Source organism: Catharus ustulatus, chromosome 2 (genome assembly GCF_009819885.2).
Source record: "Catharus ustulatus isolate bCatUst1 chromosome 2, bCatUst1.pri.v2, whole genome shotgun sequence".
NCBI lineage: Eukaryota > Metazoa > Chordata > Aves > Passeriformes > Turdidae > Catharus > Catharus ustulatus.
The window spans coordinates 113,191,225-113,214,511 of NC_046222.1; the positions used below are offsets into that span (position 1 = coordinate 113,191,225).

The following is a 23,287-nucleotide window of genomic DNA, read 5'->3' on the forward strand; positions in this document are numbered from 1 at the left end:
GCACATTAAACCTACTTAAATATCTGGGAGGGATTGGAAATGGAGAAGTTAAAACATATCTGGAGACTATACACACAACAGTTTATGCAGAAGAGTACAAGAGTACAGTCCTCATTAATGAGGTAAAATCATTTTGATAAGTGCATCTTAAGGTTCATTTACAATAATAAAAATTCTAGCATGCATGGAAGTGATCTCAGAATATTGTTCTTAACTTCAAAGTAACATTTTTTGAGACTGATTAATAAAATAAAATCTATTGTATTAAATAATTCTTGATATTAAAAACATATTTTAAATGTTCCTAAGTATGCTCAGCTATTAATAACTTGGCTATCACTTGCAGGCAGTTTTTAGAAAGTCTGTTTTTTCAAAAAATGGCAACACTTGCAGAGAGACTGTCCCTTATTTTCTTTGCAAAAGTTTAGCAGTAAAAACCTGTTTCAGACAAGTTTGGAAGAGTTTCACACTCTTGTGAGTTCCTGTGTCAGAACTCCATCATGAAGCTGTTCTCCCAAGGGCAAAGTAGCCTCCTTCCTCCATCCAAAACATCTTTATCAAAGAAAATAAGCAAGATGAAAAGGAAGATAAAAATTTATTAATATAACAAAAAAATTTTTTTCAAGATTCCTAGAACAAGAGTTGGTAATTTTACCATGTTTGAGCAGGGGTTTTGGACTAGATGACCAGTTCTTTGCAGCCTCACCTAGCTTTGATTCTGATATTTCACACAATAAGTGCACACTTAGAAACTCTATTGGAAACATGCACGTGTGGATGAGGTATTCTGATTAGTATTTGAGTAGGGCACCTGGTACTGAAAAATTTACAGTGACTTCAGTGACTCTTTTCAAAAATATTTATTGCATTCAGCATGCTTTTAATACATTTAAAATATTTTTTTATGAAATATATTTTTAAAAATCTGTCCAGTGTTACACTTGAAAATTTTCTATCATGATTTTTTATATGCTCTTAATTTTTTTTTGCTTTTCCTTGTATTGATTTTTTTTTTTTTTTTTTTTTTTTTATGTTCTCTGGTAAATATGGTTTGGTTTGATTTGAAGCATGTACCAAGGGTAAATCTTCTCCCTTCCCGCCTTTTGCTTTAAAAAATAAGAAAGCAGGAGCAAAAGAGATGTAAATATATCAAGGAAGGTGAACTAACTAACACTCCTTTTGCCTTCCACATCTGCTTCCTAGTATGAGGTCTTCTCCTGGAAAATGACTATGGCATGGCTCCAGAGTTCTTCCACACAAAAAAATTATTTCAATTTCTTGCTTGTTGATTTCTGATAGTTTGAATCTACCCAGTATTTTAAAGACAATTCTACTCTCAGAAAGAAATCTCAGAAAAATGTATCTGGCTTTGCATTTTTTTTTTATTTTAATAATTTATATTTTGGTTGCTATCATAGGTAAAATATATTAATTTCAAATTTATCACAAGTGTGTCTGGCTGAAGAATATCTAACCTGTAGCATATTGATAAACATTTTTGAAATATGAATGAAGTACAAAGATATACATTGTTTTGGGACCCCACCAACATTTGATAAATTCACTTCTATCAGAATAAGTAGCAAAGCAATAACAGGGGGAAAAGCTTCAAGTGCTGAAAATTGCACTTATACACCCAGCAGATAATTTCACTAGAAATGTGTGATGTTGTCATGTTTTCCTCCACTCTTCCTTATGCAAAGTGAATTTGGGAGTGATTTGCTTTGTTTTCTCTTAATTTTTAGCTCTGAATACACATGAGGAATAGTCCTGACAAAGAAAGTACTCTTGAGTTTCCTTTTTTTGGAGTGCTTTTTCATGATCTTTTTTTCTTCCTCTGATGCAGCAGCTTGCTGTCCTGTCTGTGGAGACCTTGAGTACTAATCTTCGTCACCTAAATATTAATAGGACTATTTTTATTACTGAGAATTTAAAAGCATTAAATGGAGATGTCAGACTTTTGGACTGACCATTCCCAGCCAGTGCACTACATAGAAAAGATATGGCTATTACTGCTGGGTAATAACTTTTACTTGCCTTTTTTCTCTCCTTAAAAGACTCAAAAGCCATGTAACAATTGCTACTACACACAGCTGTTCGTGGAAAGAAAATGTGTTCTTTCCTGTCAAAATGAAACATAAGGAAGAAATATTTCTGAGGAGCAATCCTTCAATCAATATGAGTATTTTCTCATGAAAACAAAGTTTTCCTATTCTCTCTGTAATTTTTGTCATCTGCAAAAATTGATACAATTCTGATTTGATCTTTTTCTTTCTCTAGTTCCTGATAAAAACAACTTCATTTCTTACAGGAATGTTACAGATCTATATTTCAAGGTTCCATTCAGGTTTGGGGGTTTTCTTTATCATGTATATATCTCTTTCCACTAGTATGGCATGTAATGTACTTTGAACATTCAGAGAAAAGTCAGGCATATAAACAGTAGCCAGGAATATTTGTATGCAAAATTGATTGTTGCTAACTTCTACACAAACTCTGCATTCCAGATTTCTTATCCATTGGGAAGGGGTTTAGCTTGCTAGAAAATTGCATTTTCCAAAGAAGAAAAAACTTTAAAAGCAAGTCACTTGTTTTATGGGGATTTGGATTCCTGCTCCTAGATTTAGACAAGGATTATGGCAACAAGTGGGATTTACAAAAGCACAGGAATTAAACAAAGGGGATCCATAACAAGTTTCTGAGAATTGACATGACAGTTTGGCTCCCAAATACCTACACCATTTTTGGAAACTGGATGAAGGCTCCTGAACCCCTGGTGCTGGGCTGTAGTAAGTACTGCACAGTGGCATGGAGCTCAAACGCCAGAAGCAGCAAGGATTTGTTAGCAGTGCACCATTCCCTTGCTCACCAGCACACACTACTGAACTTCTGAAGCAGTCCAGACAGTGTCCTTACATGTCCTTTTAATGGGGGTCCTCTGTATGACACTGAATAGTGTCTTGTAGACAAACTCTGAAATAGGTTAGAAAATTCTAGCATATTTAACTAGGCCCTTCACTGGAAAACTTTGGAGTTCGCTTTACAGACAATTAGTATATGCACAACTAGGGTGGATATTTTTATGCACCAAGCATTAAATATGGTTGTGTAATCACCAGCTCTGGTAACATTTCTGCAGACCAAATGTTTATGATGTCTGATCTCTGTTTGTTGCCAAGTAACCGTATGATATGTGCTGATATAACATCTGCCATACCGGGTTTGTAGACAGAGCTTTATTTAAAGCTTGGCACATTAAATGGACAATATGTGTCAGATATTATTGTTCTCAGGCATGTTCTTCTCCCTCTCCTTACATGGACTGTGTAACTTTTTGGTCATTGTGTCCTACGGTAGATCTTGATTTCCTACCACATTATGAACCAGAAAAGGTATGGAAACAAAAACTGCACAGCTGAGACTTCAGACAAGATTTGTGTAGAGATAATGCAAGCCTGAAGTCCTCTGTGTCTGTGCCAGGGTGTCTGCTGTTATAATGGGAGGACCTGTGCATGCAGTATAGAACCAGGCACAACATCTGTATGCTAAACTTTGGAGCTGTGCAGTGCAATTTGCAATGCACCTCCCCCATCCCACCTGCTGCACAGACACTAAGTACTCAGGATATCCAGGGAATTCTCCAGGCTTTCTAAACCTGATTGTCAGGTGCAAATATTTGCTAAAAATTATATAACAAGTGGAGATCTGCTAGAGATATTTTGGTCAAGTCATCTGCTCGAAATAGGATCAGAGAGAGCAGGCTGATGAGAGTTATGTCCAGTTGAGTTTTAAATCTCCAATGATGAAGTCAATAAAGTATCTCTGTGCAAACTCTTCCTGTGAGTGACCACCTGTGAAGAAAATAACATTTTTCTTATGTTCAGGTGGAATTTCCTGCGTTGTTTTTTCCTTTTTCATTGACTCTTATCCTGTGCCTTGCTCTAAGAAAATCATGTTATCTTGACTTCATTCATCATGTTTTTTCAGACATGGACAAGATCCCTTTGAGGGGTCTCTTCCCCAGGTGGAGCAGTCTCAGCTGTCTTGGTTTCCTCTTGTCTGAAACGCTCCGCTCCCTTAGCCACCACTGTGGCCCTTCACTGCCCTTATGCCTGTATGTCAGTATCTCTCTTGTGTTGGAGTGTCCAGAGCCAGGCCCAGCACTCCAGATGTGTCTCATGACAGCTGAGAAAACGGATCACCTTCAACCTGCTGGCCAGGCTCTGCTTGATGCAGCCCAGAGTGCTGCTGGCACACAGTTCTGCCTCATGGCTAGTTTGTGTTCTGTGAATCCAAGGTCCTTCTGTGCCAATCTGATATTCAGCTGCTCAGCTCCAGACCTCTCTTGAAGTTTGGGATTATTGCTCCCCTGAGGCAAGACTTGGTAATTCACCTTGCTGATCTTCATGAGGTTCCTGTCAGAGTCAGAGCATTTCTCCAACCTGTCAAGGTCCCCCTGAGTGGCAGCAACCCTGTTGGTCATCAGCCACTCTTCCCAGTGTTGTGTTCCATTATCCGGATCGCTAAGGAAGTGCTGAGCCAGCACTGATCCTTGTGGTACAGGCTGTCCCAAAAGCTTTGTGCTGCTTGTTGCAGCCCTCCTAGCCCAGCAGTTCACTCAGTTTTCAAGCCATCTCCCTATCCATATACAAAATCCATTGGGTTTGTCAGTGAGACAAACGACTTTCTTAAGTAAGATAAAGAGCATCAGCTTCCGTGTGCAGCTCCACTGAGCCCATCATCTCATCACTGAAGGCTATCAGGTGGACTAAGCACAATTTTACCTTTGTAAATCCATGCTGACTATTCTCAATCATCATCTTGTTCTTAATAATCTTAGTAAAGGTTTTCAGGACTGTTTGTTCCATCATCTTCTTAGGGATCAAGGAAAGGCTGTCCAGCCTATGTGGCCAAGATCCTCCTTCTAGCTTTCATTCAAGATTAGGAGTGATATTTGCTTTCTTACAGTCCAAAATCTCTCCATTTAAAAGCAAAAGCCTTGTCTCAATGGAGTAGGTCAAAAAAGCTGTATAGAAGGACGGAAAAAAACATGCAACCAATGAGAAGTACAAAAAGAAAATAAAAAGTCTTCTCATTATTCATGAAAGTGGATTTTATGAGTTTTCAGGTCACAAGAAATGATAGTATGTCCAAATTCCTGGCAGAACAAAGACAGCTTCGGTAGACTAAATCACTAAAATTACTTGGAGAACAAAGTAATTGTTCTAATCTTACAGGTCTAAGAAAGAAATCGAGCAAAGAGATGAGAGCAGGTCACCTTTTAAATCCGATGATTTTAAAATAGAGAAACAGAATTAAAAGTCTGAATACAAATCCTGAAAGAAAAAAACAATGAAATATGCAAAATCTTAATTGCAAGGCATTTAAATGTCAGTTCACCGGAAGACTTGAAGTGTTCAGGGTGCAAGGGGTCCTCTTCTCTTTACCAGGTCTCCTCAGAGGCTGAGAAATCTTACTTTGAAATGTCAGCATTGCCAGCTGATTTATGTTGGATTTAATTATATATTTTAAAAATTGAGAATCTAGAATTTGTCTTCAATGGGCTAGTGTATATCCAAGAACTATCCACCCTAACTCCAAGAAAAGAAAAGAATAATAAAAGCAAGGTAGGAACAAGTTTGCCAATATTACCATTCAATTCCTAAAATCACTTTTCTACTGATGCTGCCTTCAATGGGGTCCTTTAAATTCAATGGAGTACTTCAATGGGGTAATTTAAATGGCTGAAAAATCTTTCTGGCAGAAGAAGACCTGGAGATGCTGAACATGAACCAGGTGTGCCCAGGGGGCCAGGAAGGACAATGGCACCTGGCCTGGATCAGCAATGGTGTGGTAGCAGGACCAGGGCAGGGATTGTCCCCCTGTGCTTGGCACTGGTGAGGCCACACCTCAAATCCTGTGTCCAGTTTTGGGCACCTCACTACAAAAAACCTGAGGGGCTGAAGAAGGTCCACAAAACAGGGATTGGAACAGGAGGTGCTTAAAAGATCTGTAGATGTGGCACTTTGGGGCACGGTTTGTTGGATTGGACAGCGCTGGGTTAGCAGTTGGACTTGATCTTGAAGGTCTTTTCCAGGTTTCTTTATGATTCAAATTATTCAAAAACACACTCCATTTCCTTGGGTTTGAAATATAAATCTGAGACAGGGAATACAAAGAATAGACTGAAAAAGAGAAAAAAAAAATAAACTATTGCTGAATTTCAGGGGGAAATTTTAATGATTGTGGAAAATATTGAGGACAAGAAAAAATAATAAATACTTAAATTCAATTAAAGGTGTGAAGGTGGGCTGAACAAGAAAATATAGGTATGACTGAATAATTGGACTGTATAAATGAGAGATTCTTGGGGTTATCTAGAAAGAATGGTAGACTAATTGTTTAGAAAATGTACATTTTTTCTAATCACGGAAGATATAACCTTATGATACTTCCATCCCTATATTTTCTGTGTTTTAACCTAGAGATAAAAAGGAAGGAGAACAGGTTAGGGTAACAATGTGAGAAGACAATTTAGGATGATATGCAGAGAAGTTTAAATAGTGTGTTTCAGAATGCTAGCTTGATGATAATGTATTAGTCTCCCTTTTCTTGTAAGTTTGGATAAACCATTATTATTTATATAACTCTGTTTTGCTTCATGAACAGGACATCTTTTCAAGTAGCCTCATTGTTAAGAATATTGTATGTGTTTCTATTTATTTCATACGCCTTATACAAGAGTTATAAACACACCACTTCCCTAAAGACTCTTCTAAACAAAGGCATGAGCGAGCACGAAGATACAGGAGCAGATTCCCTGACAGGTTCTAACTGCAGTGCTGCTGAATGACGTGCCAGTGAGCTGCTTCATTAACCTGAAACATCAGATCGGCTGGTGGAAATGCTCCTTGATGCATCATTTAATTATTTTGTTAGCAAGAAATTTTATTTTCAAGAAATACACTGATAATATACAATCTGAATTTTTGTAGCAACAACATTTCTTTTTATTTCTTTTTTTCCAGATGATCTGTTATCTCTAAGACTCAATTGCAGTGAAAAATTTAACAGACCATACAGATAGACCAGGCTTTAGCATGACATCCTTTTCACAAATCTGCATAGGAAATCTCATTTCCATTATCTTGCTTTAGGAATCAGATTTGTACAAAAACGGTGGTGTAGTCTAGAGAAACTTTAGGAAAGAGAGAAGAAAATAATTTGAATATTTTAGATACTTTAATATTTATAGTTGACTTTTTTTTTGTATTATGCTTATATGGTTTTGGATTTTTTTGTGGGAGGCAGGGAAACCTGTCACTGCAATTAAAAAAAAATATTTTAGAATCAAAACTTTGCTTTATTCCTTCCCTTCTTTATAAGGTCAGTATACAAATCCTTAATCTGCTACACAGAGCAAGAGCCTAATATTTCTCTTAGCATTTAACTACATATACTCTTTCATTCTTTTGTATTTCAAGACTGCATTAACATCTGCTATGGCAGCATTTGATTATTTGTACTTTTTCCATGGAGATGATCTCTGGGAAATGTCACTGTGTATTCAAGAAAACTAACATCTCCTCTGAAGTCATAGGGATAGCACAAGTGTCACATCAGATTCAATTAGAGATGAGCAGATAATGAAAATCCCAACATCTGGCTGCATTTGCTTTTCTCCAGTATTTAGAGTGTTGTTAATCTCAGGGGACTCACAGGCTCAAACATTTTAAAAGGCTTCTTGGAAATATTCTTCCCATCTTTTAGATTTCATTTTAGCAATGTCTTTTCTCAATATGCATCATGAAAACTTTAGCAACCTCTTTATTGAATACAAGTTTATCTGTTTCTGTACTTTCTTTTAGAACGGGCTGGTATTTTATTCAAAGCACTATAAAGGGTTATTCTTGAGAAAAAAATCTTACTGAAAAAATTAAAGATTATAACCAGTTTGGGAAAAATATCGAAAGAAATTGTTAGGTGTCAGATATAAAAAACATTTTCATTTATATGCCCAAAGTAGTAGGGGTGGGGAATTGTTTTGTTGTTTTTGGGGGATTTTAATACGTGGTATGGAGAAGACAATGAGAAAGAAATAAACTGCAAGGAGAGATATTTTTGTCTTGCAATGCAAGATTTATGGGAACATTTCAGAAGATAGAAGCTGATCTTCAGTCAGTCATAGTGGAAACTAAGTCACATTAGACAGCTCATTTACTGTCATATGCCTGTGGCTTCTCACACATATCTTCAGTATCCTTATATGCATCTGCCCTCAGTCTGAACTGCTTGATTCAGCATTCACACAGCGAGGCAGAATGTTCTTACAGGGCTGCTGTGCAATTCATGGCATATGTGACTTTAAATGATGCCCTTGTGAATGAAAACTAATATGAATGTAACTGAGAGTGGAGATTCAAGATTGATAGAAGTCTCAAGCAGGTATAAAGAATTCCCTTTCTTGAGAAAGACTTTGCCATATATTTAGTTTTTAAAAGGCATTGATCTCCCTATTGATAGATCTGAATACACAGGGTTATACCTATGTAAGGAGAAATAAGGAAAAACTAGCATCCCTGATTCGCATTACTTTTTTTGCTCAGGCCACATTTACTCTGAGAAATCTAAGTTATCAGTATCAGTATCCATCTGGACAGTGACTATGTAGATTTATGTTTCAAGATTGCAGCTTCAAGCTGCACATAATGAATTTTATTGCAATCTACTCTAGACTAGTGCTATTGCATTTTCTTTTACAGACATTTCTTTGAAACAAAGAAACCAAAAATAAAAGTATGCATGAGTTTTTCAAGGTACTTCAATTATCAACTGGAACACTGTAGTTTTTCCTTCTATTCCCTTAATTATTTATTATTCCTGAATAAGGCCATCAATGTTAACTTTTAATAAGTGATGGCTTTTCAATGACAGTGCTTTATTTTCAGAGCCCTCTCTGATACTTTAGCATAGCAATCTAAACCCAAATCCACTGTTTTGCTCTAGATTCAAACCTTCTCCACTGATGTTGGCATAAGATAATCATGCTTGATAGTGCATGAATAAATGTTCAGATGAGGTAGTTGGAAGGGTGAATGCACCCCATGCACTTCACAGCCAGTCCCAGGACAGCTCTGAGAGCCTGTGGAGCAGGCAGCAGTGCCAAGCAATGCCACAGAATTACAGGATGGTTTGGGCTGGAAGGGACTTCAGATATCATCTGGTTTCAATCCTTCTGCCATGGACAGGGTCATCTTCCACTAGACCAGGTTGCTCAGGGCCCCATCCAGCCTGGCCTCGAACACTTCCAGAGCTGGGGTATTCACAGATTCCACGGGCAACTTGTTCAGCTTTATAGTCAGTCAGACCTGCTCTGTGTCCTCCTCAGATACCCCTCCCCTGACAGAAGTACCTTGTCTTCACAACTATCTATCTATAAAAAAACTGGCACAACACGTACAGGAGAAAAAGAAGCACAAGCTCAGAAAATTAACAAGAAAATAAATGGGAATAAGGAGTTCTCTTAAGTTCTTAAACACAAACCAAGAGATGGAGTCTTTTTGAACTGTGGGTTGAATTCAAAGAAACAGCACAGACTTCATGAAAAGAACTCCATGTCTCTGATGTCCTTTGATTTCTAAGTGTAGGAATATTTTCCCTTTACATACCAATGAATTCTTCCCCTTTTAATCCTCTGCTAAAGTTACAATATCTTCCAGGGACATGTCAGTCATTTTCCCTAAAAATGGTCTAAGTTCATAAACATAAGAGGTTTAATCTCATTGCATTATCTCAAATCTCAGAAAGATCAAAAGTATTTTCATCCTCAAAACGTAATTTTACTTCAATAAAACATTTGAACCAGAAATAACTCAGACTGGACAAGTAAGGCAACTATTCCTGTGAATTTTTGCCTGGAATGAAATGTCCAGACAATAAACTGGCTTTCTGATTTACACAAAATCACAAAATTCCACAAAACCCTGTCTTCCTCTAAGAAATTTAAACCTTTTGTAGTTATTTTCAGGGGAGAATCCCAGAGCACTTAATAAAACAGACATAAACCTGGATCTTTGGAATTTTAATTTTTCTATTATAAAGCTGATGCATTTTGAGGTAGCCCCATTTTAGTGTCCAGATTAGTGCTATTTTGATACACAGGTTGAATTGAGATTTCCTCATTGTACGTGTTAAAATCTAACAGTTGGCTGGTCTCTCCAAATAACAGCGTTTTGCACAGAGCAAGTGTGTGCACATATCGTGTGGTCACGTTCATCCAAAGCTAAAGCAGCAGCGTAGGAAGAGGAGTATGGAAGTCTGTGGCTGATGTAAAAATATTATCTTCTGGCCAGTTTCCAGCAGGGTGACTGATTGTGGTGGCTCTCACTTTCATTACCGCAAGACAAATTGTTCAATATATTTTAAATGTACATCCAATCTGATAGACATGGAATGTGAATTTAGTCACTTTTTCTCTGAGCAGGATCAATATGTCTGCAGCTGACTGGTCTCTCTGAAGCTGTATATTAATTTCTAATAAATCTTCAAAATTGGTCACTTCACCTTTTTTTTTTACTTTAGTTTACTTCAAGTTTGACACACATTTGTTTTCAAACCATTTATCAATGATGGTTCAGAAGTCAAACATAAGATGAACTGTAAACTTGATTTATGATCAAACTGCTTTCTTTTAAAAGGCACTGACCTATCAATCCCTATTGTTTTTAAAGAGGAATATACCAGTTTTGATTAACTGTGTTGGGATAATGTTCTTGACTCTTAAGTTGGGGGGGGGGGGTATGTTAAGGGGGCATGGATGGTGAAAAACTAAAGAAAAAAGAAATTGAGAAGGAAAGAAAGAAAGAAAAAACCAAGAGGGAGGAGGGGAGAAGTGAAACCATGCATCAGTAGATAATAATATCCAAGAAGTAAGATTCTTGCCAGGAGACTTGAGAATTCCCTCATGCAAGAATAGGAATCTGAGCACTCTGTTCCTCCTGTGTGACAGCTATGTTGATAAGTACTACCTGGTGGGAAGAGGATCTGCTCTTTATATTTTTAAACATATTCAAAAGAATTTTTGTTCTTTTCATACAGTACAGAACAGGAAGTGCTTTGAAATTGTGGATATTTCTGTAGGACAAAAAAATTATTGCCTTCCTGCGTCTATTTATAAAATAAAAGAATAAAAGGTATTTAACTTATTTAAGAGAAAGATGTAGTTGTGAGTTTTACAAATTTTGTTGGGTTCTTGATATTTAGAAAAAGTTTAGGAAGAAAGGATTAAACAGCTCTTGCTGTTCAATTTAGTAGATAATTGTGGGTCAATATATCCATCTGAAAATAATATTGATTTTGAATAGCCTCTCACACAGCCTAGTAAAGAAGTCATAACCTATGATTTTAAGGATATGAAAAAGCTTATAGGAGACACATAGATATGCTCCAGAGTTTCCAAACTAAATGAGGATTGCAGTTACTCTGTGAAGAGTGTACACTTGAGAGGTGTAGAGGCAGATAGAGAAATTCCTGCCTTTGCATCAGTGCACTGGGATTAATATGCCATACAAAGACCTTCAATTTATTTACATACATTTTCATACATTTTCAAGCTAAGAAATTGATCAAATAACAGACAACACAGGTCCTGATTGACTGGGGGAAATTTGAGATCACCTTGGAAAATTTGATATTTTAAGCACATATAGTTATTAAAATTCTTTTCTTTGCCTATATAACTCATATTCACAGTACATCCCTACAGTCTAAAGCTCTGAAATGAAGAGTACCCAGAGATACTTTCACTTTTCTGGACAGGTGAAGAAGTGGCCCTGGGAAATGTGATGCTTGTAGGACAGACATACAACAGTGTGAGCTTGGTAGACATCTAAAGGAATGCAATGCTGGGATGCTTTCCCCAGTTTAGAGCTTTTAGTTTCATTGTCTTACTAAATCTTAACTTTTACTGGCTACAAACATTGGTAACAATCCCTTTAAAATAAGCGTATGACACAATTAACTTCCATTGTAACTTTGTTTTACAAAGTTACCCCTATTGATTAGGGGGTTTTGTACTCCTGGCGATGGGACGGAATGCACTCTCAGCAAAATGGGAGGAATGGGTGACAATGTAGAGAGCAGAGATGCTCCTTCAGGAAGCCTTGAAAAGTTGGAGAAAATCATGGAGTCTAACAAAGGCAAAGGCAATGTCTTGATCAAGAAGTAGAATAATCCTGTGCAGCAGAGCAGAGCCTGGGAATGACTGGGTAGGAAAAAGTTTGCAGGAATGGTCCTGTCAGCCCAGGTGGACAATAAGTTGAGCATGAGTTGGTGAAGTCCAGCAAGGCTCTTGGCAAGAATTTAGGCAGCATGTCCAGTAGGGTGATCCTTCCCAGTCCTGTAGTGTCTGTGAGGCAAGACCTGGGACACAGAAATTTTCAGCTCTTTGCTGTTCAAAAAGACAGATATACTGAACCTAGTGCAGTGTAGGACCACGGGGGGGTTGGCAGCTGGAATACCCGAAGTGGTGAAATCTGCATCCACAGAGAGGTTCCAAATGGGCCTGGATGAGGTCCTGACAGCCTGCTCTAATGGACCTGCTTCCCACTGGAGGTTGGCCCACTCGGTTTCCAGAGGATCCTTCCAGCCTACATGCTCCTGTGATTCTGATACATCAGTTATGTGACTAATTTATTATTTTCAGTAGTATTTTATTTGTTAAATTATGTATTAAATCTCAGAAATTAAACTGAGCACAAATTTTGTAATAAATTCCGTTGAAGGATGATTTATCCCCCCACATCCTGGGCCTATTCTTTTATAAATAGAAAGTTTTTTAGAGACCTGAGATACAGGATCATGAAAGTAATGTTGATCTTCACTTATACTGATAAAAATGCTGGTTTCTAATCTGTTTATTCATTGCATTCAGATTAACTCCACAAGTTACTACATCTTTACTTACAATGAGGGAACTTTGCTCACAGTTTCATAACAGATTTAGAACAACAGTGACTCAGAAGACATTATCTGATGAATAGTAATTGAGTTGAGAATGACAGAACTGCAAAATTAAATTTAAATTCATAGTGGATGTTTAAAAAATGGCAATGTGCTGATGAATTACGAGCCTTTGCAGGGAAGTTAAAAAATGGGAATGACTAATTTTCCAGTTTAAGAAGAAAATATATTTTGAATCCTTTTCCCTTCCACCCACTTTAGCCTTTAAGGGAAAAAAAAATAAAAATTATTTTAAAAAAAGATAAAAAGAATTAACATTGGTGTAAAGAAAAGTAGCAAGCCAGAGATGATGACAAAAAACTTTCAGCTCTCTCCAAAGCCTGTAGTGCAGAATTATTTCCCATAGAGACTAGGAGCTGTAAGAATGAACTGAGAGAAGGTTTATGGACCAAGTACACGTCTTTTATCACTCCACTGAATTTTTATTCATTGTTGGGTCTGATGGGCTAACACCTCTGATACCAACTGAGTGGTTTATGCTTTTATAATATAAAGGACAATCTCTGTAAAGCAGAAACACGAGTTGATAATGGTTCTATTCTGTCATTGTTGCAAAGCTGAAATTAGTGCTGTACCTTGTAAAGAACGTTGATAATTTACTAAAAGACCAGACAAAACGTAGTGAAGAGAATGCAACTAAATTTCTCCTGCTATTCCACTGACAGGAGATGAGTGTGTTTAGTAGATTAAACCCGTACACATATGGGTATGTGTGTGTCAGTAAGAAAAGAAGCATTGATTTTGACAAGTTGAAGGGAACAAATATTCTAGAGCTATATCAAAATGTCAAATGTATTTTAAATCTGCGACAGCCCATAATCTGTGTTAAAAATTGAAGTATGAATTGATGTTGAAAAGCAGAATATCAAAATGTTGCAGGTGACTAAAAAAAGTTGGAAATTTTCCATGAATATTTGCTATCAGTAATAAAAGGGAAAAAAACTATTATTTTTTTTCATATGGCAAATACTCATCTGTCAGACATAGTAAAGAGTACACTTGCTAACAACAATAAAAATAACAATAATCAATGTCACTTCTATGAATTAAGTAGACAATGTTATATTTAGTAGAATATCATGGTTCATATACATGCATGGTTTGAACACACTTCAATAACCTTCAGAAGGCTTTTGACCATTACAAAACTCTTTCTATTCCATTATTGCATAAGTCTACTAATATTATTCCAGAGTAGACCAAAAAGAAAAAGGGAAACCATCATACTAGGAATCTTGACATTATTTTATTGTATCCATTTCTTGGATTTTCAAAACTTAGTCTTTTTCCAGTACTCCACAAAGTTTCAGGATTGGGAATATCTTTTCAAATAAAAATTTCATAAAAGATTCAAAATTGTTTTACAGTAACTTAGCTTATGTTATTTATCTTTTAATGACTATAACTTATGGAAAAGTAATTAAATATCACAGAAAACTATGACATTCTGGATAATATTTACAAAAAGAGAAAATTGCAATGTCAATGCATTTTTGATTTGTTAGGGGGTTTTTTTGGTTGGTTGATTTGGGGAGTTTTTGTTGTTTTTGTTTTGTTGCTTGGTTGTTTGTTGGGGTTTTTTGGGTTTTTTGGTGGGTGTTTAAAGAAATTACATATTTTAAAACAAGAGACTTTAATTTTGGAGCTATATTTACTGTCTAAGCAAAAACATTTACTGAAGGCATCAACATTATTAAAACAAGAGAAAAACCAAAGCCTTTTTGAAATTATAGGTATAAAACCAAGTCAGTCTACCCAATAATAATCAGAACACTACATATGTGCATTTCTTTCTTTTCTAGCACCATTAACAGATAAACCACCAAAGCTTTTACACCCCTTGGAGAGTAAGCTAACTATTCAGGAGACTCAGTTAGGTAAGTAGCAAAACTCTGTTCAATTTGTGCGAAGGAATTTGATGTATTAATGTATGTATGGTAATTATATGGCATGTTGACATTAATAATTTAACTGAAAAGACATTAAACATATGTTGATTCCGTACAGAGATGTATGATATATCATCTACAAGATTGTTGTTTACAATTGATGCTGAATGCTAAGCTTTTGGTTACTGATACTAGGTTTTATCCTGCTGAAAGACAGCAGTTACAAGTGTTGTGGGATTGTAGCAACAAGAGTATCTGAACTTTTCTTTCTAAACTTTCCTTTTTCTGTATGTTTATACATACTTATTGTGGGATTCATTGTGTTTTGTGATCTAAGTTCTGCTCAGTAGACTGTGCTCTGTTGGCTGCTTACAGATTTGCAAAGATCTTCCATAATTACAAAGGTTGTGCTGGGCAAATCATCCAGCAAACAGTAGTGTTATCATAATAGCATCTGATAATTCTGAGTGCATGGATATTTATGTATAGATGAATGAAGAGAAATTGATGCATGAAGAAAGCATTTTGTTTCTCTTTTTCTAGTACAGTGGATGTTGGGTATAATTGATCACTTTAGTATCCTACTGCAGAGGTAATGAAGGCTCCAAAACTGAGTGCATGAGTTACTAGATTTTGCAGGATATAGCAATTTATCTCTTTTGTGGATTGGCAATGAGGGCAACTTGTAAGAAACAAACAGTAGGTCACACTGGAATTATGCCTTGGTGTCAGAACAGTAACCTATTGATAGATTTTCTAGCATGTTGACTACAGGAGAAAATGGAAACCAATCTGGTAGAAGTGAGTCTTGTAGAAAAAATATATATATAAACCTCCCAGAAAAAAATACTGCAAGTAAAGCTCAGTACATTCTGCAACACAACATCAGAAAAAGCAGAAGGCTTGCAAATTAATTCTGACAGTCATTGGCAGAGCATTTTATGGTGATTACCAGCTTATGGCTAATAATGGCCAGAGAATAACTCGTATTTTTTTTTATATTAATAAACTATTATTTTGAATTACTCAGGCTGTACAGATAATTTTCTGATATGCTAATATAAAGGTTTTTTTAGAAACTATTTTATAGAAAAAGAGACATTTAGCACGTGTCTTTCTAGAGTTATTTTCTATTGTTTTGAAGGTATTGCTTCTGATATACTGACTCAGAAAATCTTTCCTGTATGCCAGTCCTAAATGATTTTATGTTGTTTGAACACAAGGCTAGGGAACAGAGAACAAAGTGACTGCACATTTGTTCTTTGACTAATGTTGCTTACTGCGATATTTTCAATGAAAAAAAGAAAAACAAAAACCAAAAGGCAAAACCTTTCTGGGCTTTGATGTTGTCCTGCTAAATATACTGTATGGTGAGACTACTTGCTAAAGGCTTTTTTTTCTATGAGTTTTTTAATTAATCTCAGTTTTGATTTCTCATTGTTCTAAGAAACATATCAAATAGTTTGAAAAGACCTAGGTTTGAAAAAGACACTTTCCAGCAAACTAAATAGCTGTTGGTGAATAGAAAAGAGTTAACTTGAAAATGTCACTTTCAGACACAGATGGGAAAGTCTGACCATAAATTAATGTGAAGTTACAGTACTTAGCCTTGTATCGAGAAGCTCCAAGAATATATTAATTTGTTGTTTAAAAGCCTGTGAAAAACCTGTGAGAACTGGAACCAGTGAAAAAAATTGATAGTTCCCTAACATGAAAACTGTTTTTCCGCTCTTAGATTTAATGCCTTGGTCCTGCTGGAATAACCTTTGAAAGGTCTATGTTTCCCTGAGGAAAACCAGTGTTCATTTCTGGGGGTCAGTTCACACCAGGCAAAAGATGCAGAATATTTTAATGTTGGAATAATGCCAAGGTTCACTTAGCTGTCGAAGCCAGGAGAATCCTGCTCTGCTGAGAGTTGGGGTGGCCACATTTTGTGACCAGTTTAGACACTGCCAGAAATTTTAGTCTTTCAGAATGTATTTGGGATGGTGTGCTTGTCCCTTACTTGGAAAATAAAAGTGTTGGTGGATGCTGGATAAGTGGAATGGGCGGTGTTCCCATTCCCAAAGAAAAGGCAGAGCAAGGAACTGGGAGCTTGGGGCAGTCCAGGATTTCTCTAGCAGGTCACCAGTTGGAGCTGGGGCAGTCCCTACTCTCCTCCCAAATTTCTGTCCTTCTCACCTTGCAGTCCTCCAGTTGGAGCTGGAAATGAAAGAGGTTATGCGTGTCAGGGATGTTCTGGGGCGTCATGCCTACCTTACAGGGATGTGTGTAGCTCCAGGTGCACATGACGCACTGAAAAGTCAGGAGTTCACCTCCAAATCTTCCCCAGCCGGTAGGCCCTGTGGAGTAGTCCTGGGCACAATTTTGAGGAAGACCCCAACAATACCAGAGTATTTCTGTTGATAGAGCTACTGGAATTCAGTTCTTAAACAGAACACCTCCATGCAGTGTCAAAATCAAGATATTAATTTGGCTCCAGCACTGCTGGGTGACAGCCGTATGAGACAGAGTGGCTTCTTCTGTACACAGCAATTAAAACTAATGCCATGGGACCACAAATCTATTGTGTTATCTTGCTTGGCTTCCATAAAACATCAGACCAGGATGTGACTGCAGGAGGGACTTTCTCTGAGAGGTGACTGATGTGGTTTAAGTCAGACTTGCTGAGGCAGAAGGTGAGAAACCAGAGCTGGAGAATGTGCACACCTCAGTCCTGGGACCCACAGGTTGCCGTCACACTCAAGACACCCAGAGTTGCTGGAGGAAAAGGTGTCATGCTATTCAGCTGATATTTGGGAGTGTGTTATGCATGGCTGCAAGTAGCAACTTTAGAGTCACAGGTATTTTGATATCTCATCAGAAAGATCTTTTTATTGCACTGAATAGCAACCAGAAATGCATGAGATAGAAGCACAGGATAAAAATTGAAGGAGAAGTTAATTTCTCAAAGATTTCTCATAAAAAATAGCATGGGAAAGCTAAAGTATGAATTTAAAAAAATCTAGATGAGAAAAGAAAGATTCATTTCTGGACTTTATGTTATTTGTTTGTGACTTCACTTCCAACTTTGCAATCAATTACTTAATCCTGTTACAAGGAAAAAAATGCTTATTACTTTTAAGCTTTTCTCCTGTTAAAAGGACTTTTAGGTAGATATGTGATTACACTATAAACTACTTCTCTGGAAGCAACATCTCCAGATAAAATATAGTGTAAAATACAGTCTTCAAATACTGTGTCCTGCAAAGCTTGGAGCTGAAAGAAGAGGAAGAATGTTTTCAGCTCTGAGTGGTCTGGCAGCAGCACAGGCCAGGGAGAGAAAAGATGACAAAGAACAGGAGGCCAGGGGAGGCAAGGTATGGGAATGAGGAACATAATGACCAAGGAACTGCGTTCCACAATATTCTTATATTCTTCTTACCTTCAACATGCTAACCAAATCAAGTGTACAAATCCCTGGTAACATAAGACCCTTTTGTAATAATGAAAACACAAACCTGAAAACACAAATGTAGACTGTTCAGGAAGGAATTAATTAGCATTGCTCCTTATATATCAGAAATCCTAAAACTTTGGGTAACATTTTTAATTATAGAGTCATGCAGATGTAATATATTTATGACAGAAATTTATCACATCCATTATGTGTAAATTTATTTTAAAAACTATATTCTGGGATTTTTTATTGGCAAGATCTCAGTCTTTTCAGTTTCACCTTTCAGGTTGCAGTTTTTTTCACACCAACATTGTCCAATATCTGCCCCCTCAAGGAAACAAAGAAGACTACTAGCCTGACTCAAAAAAGTCTGATTTTAGTAAGCAGTTGGTTCATGTCATGTCACTAAAGAAGACAAATGTGATTCCACAACAGACAGTAATGGATCTGGATTAAAAATTGCAAAACATGAAATAATTATTTTAAACACCTCTCAAGCTACTTAGCCTCTGTCCTCCCCACTTTTTCAATGTGTCTCCTGGATCTGTACAAGGCTGTAATTTGACATGCCAAAATTAAAAAATAAAGCTATTGTTGAATTATTTTTAGCTAAGTAGGCTTTATGTTAGAGAAGAGAAACGACAACAACGACAAAAAAACCCTAATCAAAAAAGAAAAGCAAACAAACAAAAACAATGAAATATTTCCATCATTACATATATGAATGAACCTAAAAGACAAATTTGTACAGGACCCAAGATACTTTCCCTGAATAAAGTGAATTTTCTTGAATTGCATCCAACCCAAAACATTACTTGTGACCAAATACACAGTCCATACCAGATCTGGTTTTATCTAGGGCATTATTTTGATAAAATTAAATTGACGATCACATAGCGAATTGGGGATTTTTTCTTTCTTAGAATTCTCTGCACAGATTCAAGAAAAAAATTCACTGAACTACTTTTAGTATATTATTTCTAAGGTAGTAAGAGAAAAAAGCTCCCCATCAGGGACAGTAGAATGCTGGTTCATTTATAGCACTGTGTTGTCATAAAAATCTTCCACAGAAATTGACCTTGTTAATGATAAAAGCCATCCTTAACTAGATTAATCAGTAGATGTATAAATAAATTAACTAAAGTGATATGCAGCAACTAGCAATCATTGACTCCTTTCAGGATGGAAATTTAATGGACAGAATATTAAGAATTTTAAGTTTTATTTCTACAGATTGCATGTAAATGCTCTATTAATTCTGCAACACAAATATATTTTCTCATTATATGAAGAATTTCAAGTTTATTTGATTACATCAACTGTCTTTAAACAAAATTGAACTTTTTCTTTTTGATCATGTGTTTCAATTGGACACTTGGTCTTTGATACACTCTATGATCAGATTAAAACAATATGGACAACAGTTTCACATAAGAATAATTAAAACTGTAAAATCAAGATTTGCTTCCCCAATACAATCTGATTTTTGTTCTATTTATCTAAGATCTTGGATTATCCTTTCAAAAAACTTGGGGTGTTTTGAAAAAAATGAAAAAATAAAAAAAAATTAAAAAATGAAAAAATGAAAAGTCTTTTTTCTATTCAAACTATTTATTGGAAAAAGTTAGATTTAAACAAACTAATACTTTAAGAGGTTTTTTTCATTGAAATTTATAACCTCATAGTTCTGAAACATATTGATTTAGCATTATATCAATTCCTGGGTTATACTCACCTAGTGAAACATTAGGAAAAAGCTTTGCTGAAAAACTCACATAGTGAAAGACTTTATTACAGACAGTTCATAAAAAGTGAAATATTTGAAATCTAGTGTAAACAGGTAAAGAATATACATACTATCTGCATATAGAAAACACAACAAGCAAAATTAGAAAAAACCTCAAGCAAACGAACAAAAACAAACAAACAAACAAAACTAAAAGTGTCTTTCACAATTTTTTCCTACCAAGACATAAATTAAAATATAAACCAACCATTCAGGAAAATCTTACACAGGGAAATATTATCTGATTGGGGCAGAAGTTTGCATGTTGCCATTAATTTTGCCATCTTTTTGTCACTGATAATAGGTAGATATGCCAACCTGTTCAAGCCCTGTTATTCTAGGCACTGAGGACCATTATGGGAGAGAGACATGGAAAAATGGAGAGCCTGTGAAGTGTCAGAAGCAGCAATATTAATAACAGCAGCGAGGGTTTTTTAGTCAGTTTAACCAAATTTAGTAAATATAAGTATTATCTTCTGGTTTTTTAGAAATGTGCTGAAGCAGGATCATTTAGTTGGTAAGGAAGAAATTATTTTTAAAAGTTATTTTATTTCTCTGAAGCAGTGCTATTAGGAAGTACAGAATATCAAAATACATGCTTCAGCGTGTATGTACATTTTTTCAGTCAAACCAGACACAACCTGACCAAAATTACATACAGACACTTTTACATGTTCTTCTTTAAAGAGGGAATATAACTTTTGATTTTTTTTCTTGACATTTTCAGCTCAGATTTCAAATTCCAGAGGCAGAAGCATAGCATTAAAGTGGGCTTCCAACAAGGGTCTTGACTTAGGAAAAATAAAAAATCCAGTGAAGGGAGTGATTAGGGAGGTTTTTATCTCTAAAATCTGACTATCCAAAAAAAAAAAAAAAAAAGTGTTTGCAAGATACCCTACACTCCTTTCTTTAAACTTGTAATCTTCAGATTGCATTAATCCACCTATTCTGTAGCTGAGGCTGTCCCTGAAGGGCCTAATATAGTTTACGGAAGAGACAGTAAGTGAGTCAGAAACATTCAACTGCACTAACAAAAAATTTGTGGTTGCAGCTCAGTGACAATGTGTCAACTGATTTTCCTTCCACTCTTTTTCCTAGTTTAATCAAATCCTAAATGGTCAGGGTTAAGGTATTAAACGTAGCATATATATTTTAAAGCCTTTTTTTTTTCTATGTACTTGTGTGTGTCTGAGAATAAATATATATACATATATACCTAATCTCTCCCTTTATTTATTTATTTATTTATTTATTTATGGACAAAATTTGGCATTGCATTTGTTCAAATTTTATCCCACTTTATGAATGCTTGCTCTGGGATGCATTTATATGATTTAATGATGGAAGAGAAAACTTTTTTATTAATGCTATGTTATAATGCACTGAGAAATGTCTGCTCTATAGTGCTATATACCCTACTTATCTGTGTTAAACATCTGAATAGGATTTAATGAAATCAAGTGTCTGTTCAGTACCCCTGCAACTATGTCCATTTGATTCTTTATGTACTGATTAGATATGTGAGAACATTCTATTTCAGATTACTTGTGCAATATAACCAGTTTATTTTGATAATCTGAGAGAAAACTATAAAACCTCAGAATACTTTGCGTATCAGTAAGATAATTCAGAAGATTGGGTTCCTACTTAAGATTTAAACAATCAAAAATTTTATGTTCCTTACTATTGTAATGAAATATACTCAGATACAGCAAAACCTTTGTAGGAATAATCTGTGGCAGATAGTAGGATATAAATTATTCTAACCAAGATCATATTATGCTCACATAGCAAGAAATGCAATTTAGGCCCATATAGTACATTATTTCATGTGAAATTATAGTCCTAAAACTACTTTAATTTTATACATTTGAAACATCAGGAATCATATTGTGCTGTGATAATTTTTTTCTCAGATTTTTTACTTCAAACTATAATGAATGTTTCTGAATTATATGTAGGGACTTCATCACATATGATGCTGAAAAGCAAATAAGTGTTTATCTGCATTTAAAAAAACCCAAACCATCATACAATGGTGCTATGCACAAACAGTAAAATGTTAAACTTCAAATGTCAAACTCAAAGTTCAATGCTGTGTACCATCATTAATAACTATATTTAAATTAACTAACTCCTCCAGAATATCTTGCTATAGGGATACATATCTCTAGTGAGTAGAAAAGTTAATAAATATAAAACTGATCTCAAGAATTACGTATGGTTGAAATGAAAACTAGTAGTTTTTAGTCAGGAATTTACAGTCTTTACAGGAATTAGTCTGTTTTCCAGTTCTAGAATAAATGCTTTCCAGTCTTATTGCTAAAGTCAGCATGTGCTCATGCAGTTTGAAGGAGAAGATTTACATGAAGCTGCATTGAACACTGTCTCTGACATACTGTGGATTTGTATTAACATTTAGTGCTGCACACAGGTTTCATTCTGAAAAATCCATCTAAATCTGCGAGCATTCTTAATAGCAAAAATTATCAGGGATTTGAGAGCTTGTCAGGTCACTAGAAACTAGAAAGGCATTTGAAGGAACACTAAGGGTTAGGGGTGGTAAATGCTTTTGATAAACTGTTATAGTTTAGAATATAGTAGTGTGAACATTTTGAAGCAATCAGCTGATCAAGATCTCGTTTTATATTTGTTAACAGATGTGTAACACTGAGACTCCAGATTGTGCATTCTGAAGTGTAATCCTTGTCTGTTTTCATAGGATATTGTAGGTGAATACACTGGATATATCATCCCAAGATATAATCAACATATACTTGTCATAAATATCCAATTTTTTACCTATGTAATTTTACATATTTAATATCTGAGGAACTTGAAAATAAAAAAAATGATGACAGAAATTCAACTTGATGCTACATATCATAATTGGTGTTAAAAAATGAAAATAATTTCAACAACAGTTTACATATGGCATGTGTTATAAAGATTTATACAGCATTTTTTAGTAATGAATCCATGATGAACTATAGGTCAGTGCACTCCTTTGTTTTGGGATAAGCTCGAGAATATTAGAATACACATGGTTATTAGTTAAAATTTCATATTGACAAAAACGACTGGCAATGTGTTCAGCATTCACGTGCCAGCCATAACTGGTGTCCTGTATCTGTCTGAAAATGCTCTAAAGAG

At 35.6% G+C, this 23,287-nt stretch overlaps 1 protein-coding gene across 4 annotated transcripts in view; it reads left to right on the plus strand.

Annotated features, from left to right (window-relative positions):
• The window catches only part of IL1RAPL1 (interleukin 1 receptor accessory protein like 1), a 695,023-nt gene that overhangs the window by 513,375 nt on the left and 158,361 nt on the right, over positions 1-23,287 (plus strand). For all 4 annotated transcript variants that reach the window (XM_033052373.1, XM_033052374.1, XM_033052375.1 and 1 more), the window contains one exon: positions 14,823-14,897. In XM_033052373.1, the coding sequence (XP_032908264.1) occupies positions 14,823-14,897 (75 nt within the window). The remainder of the gene's footprint in view (positions 1-14,822; positions 14,898-23,287) is intronic.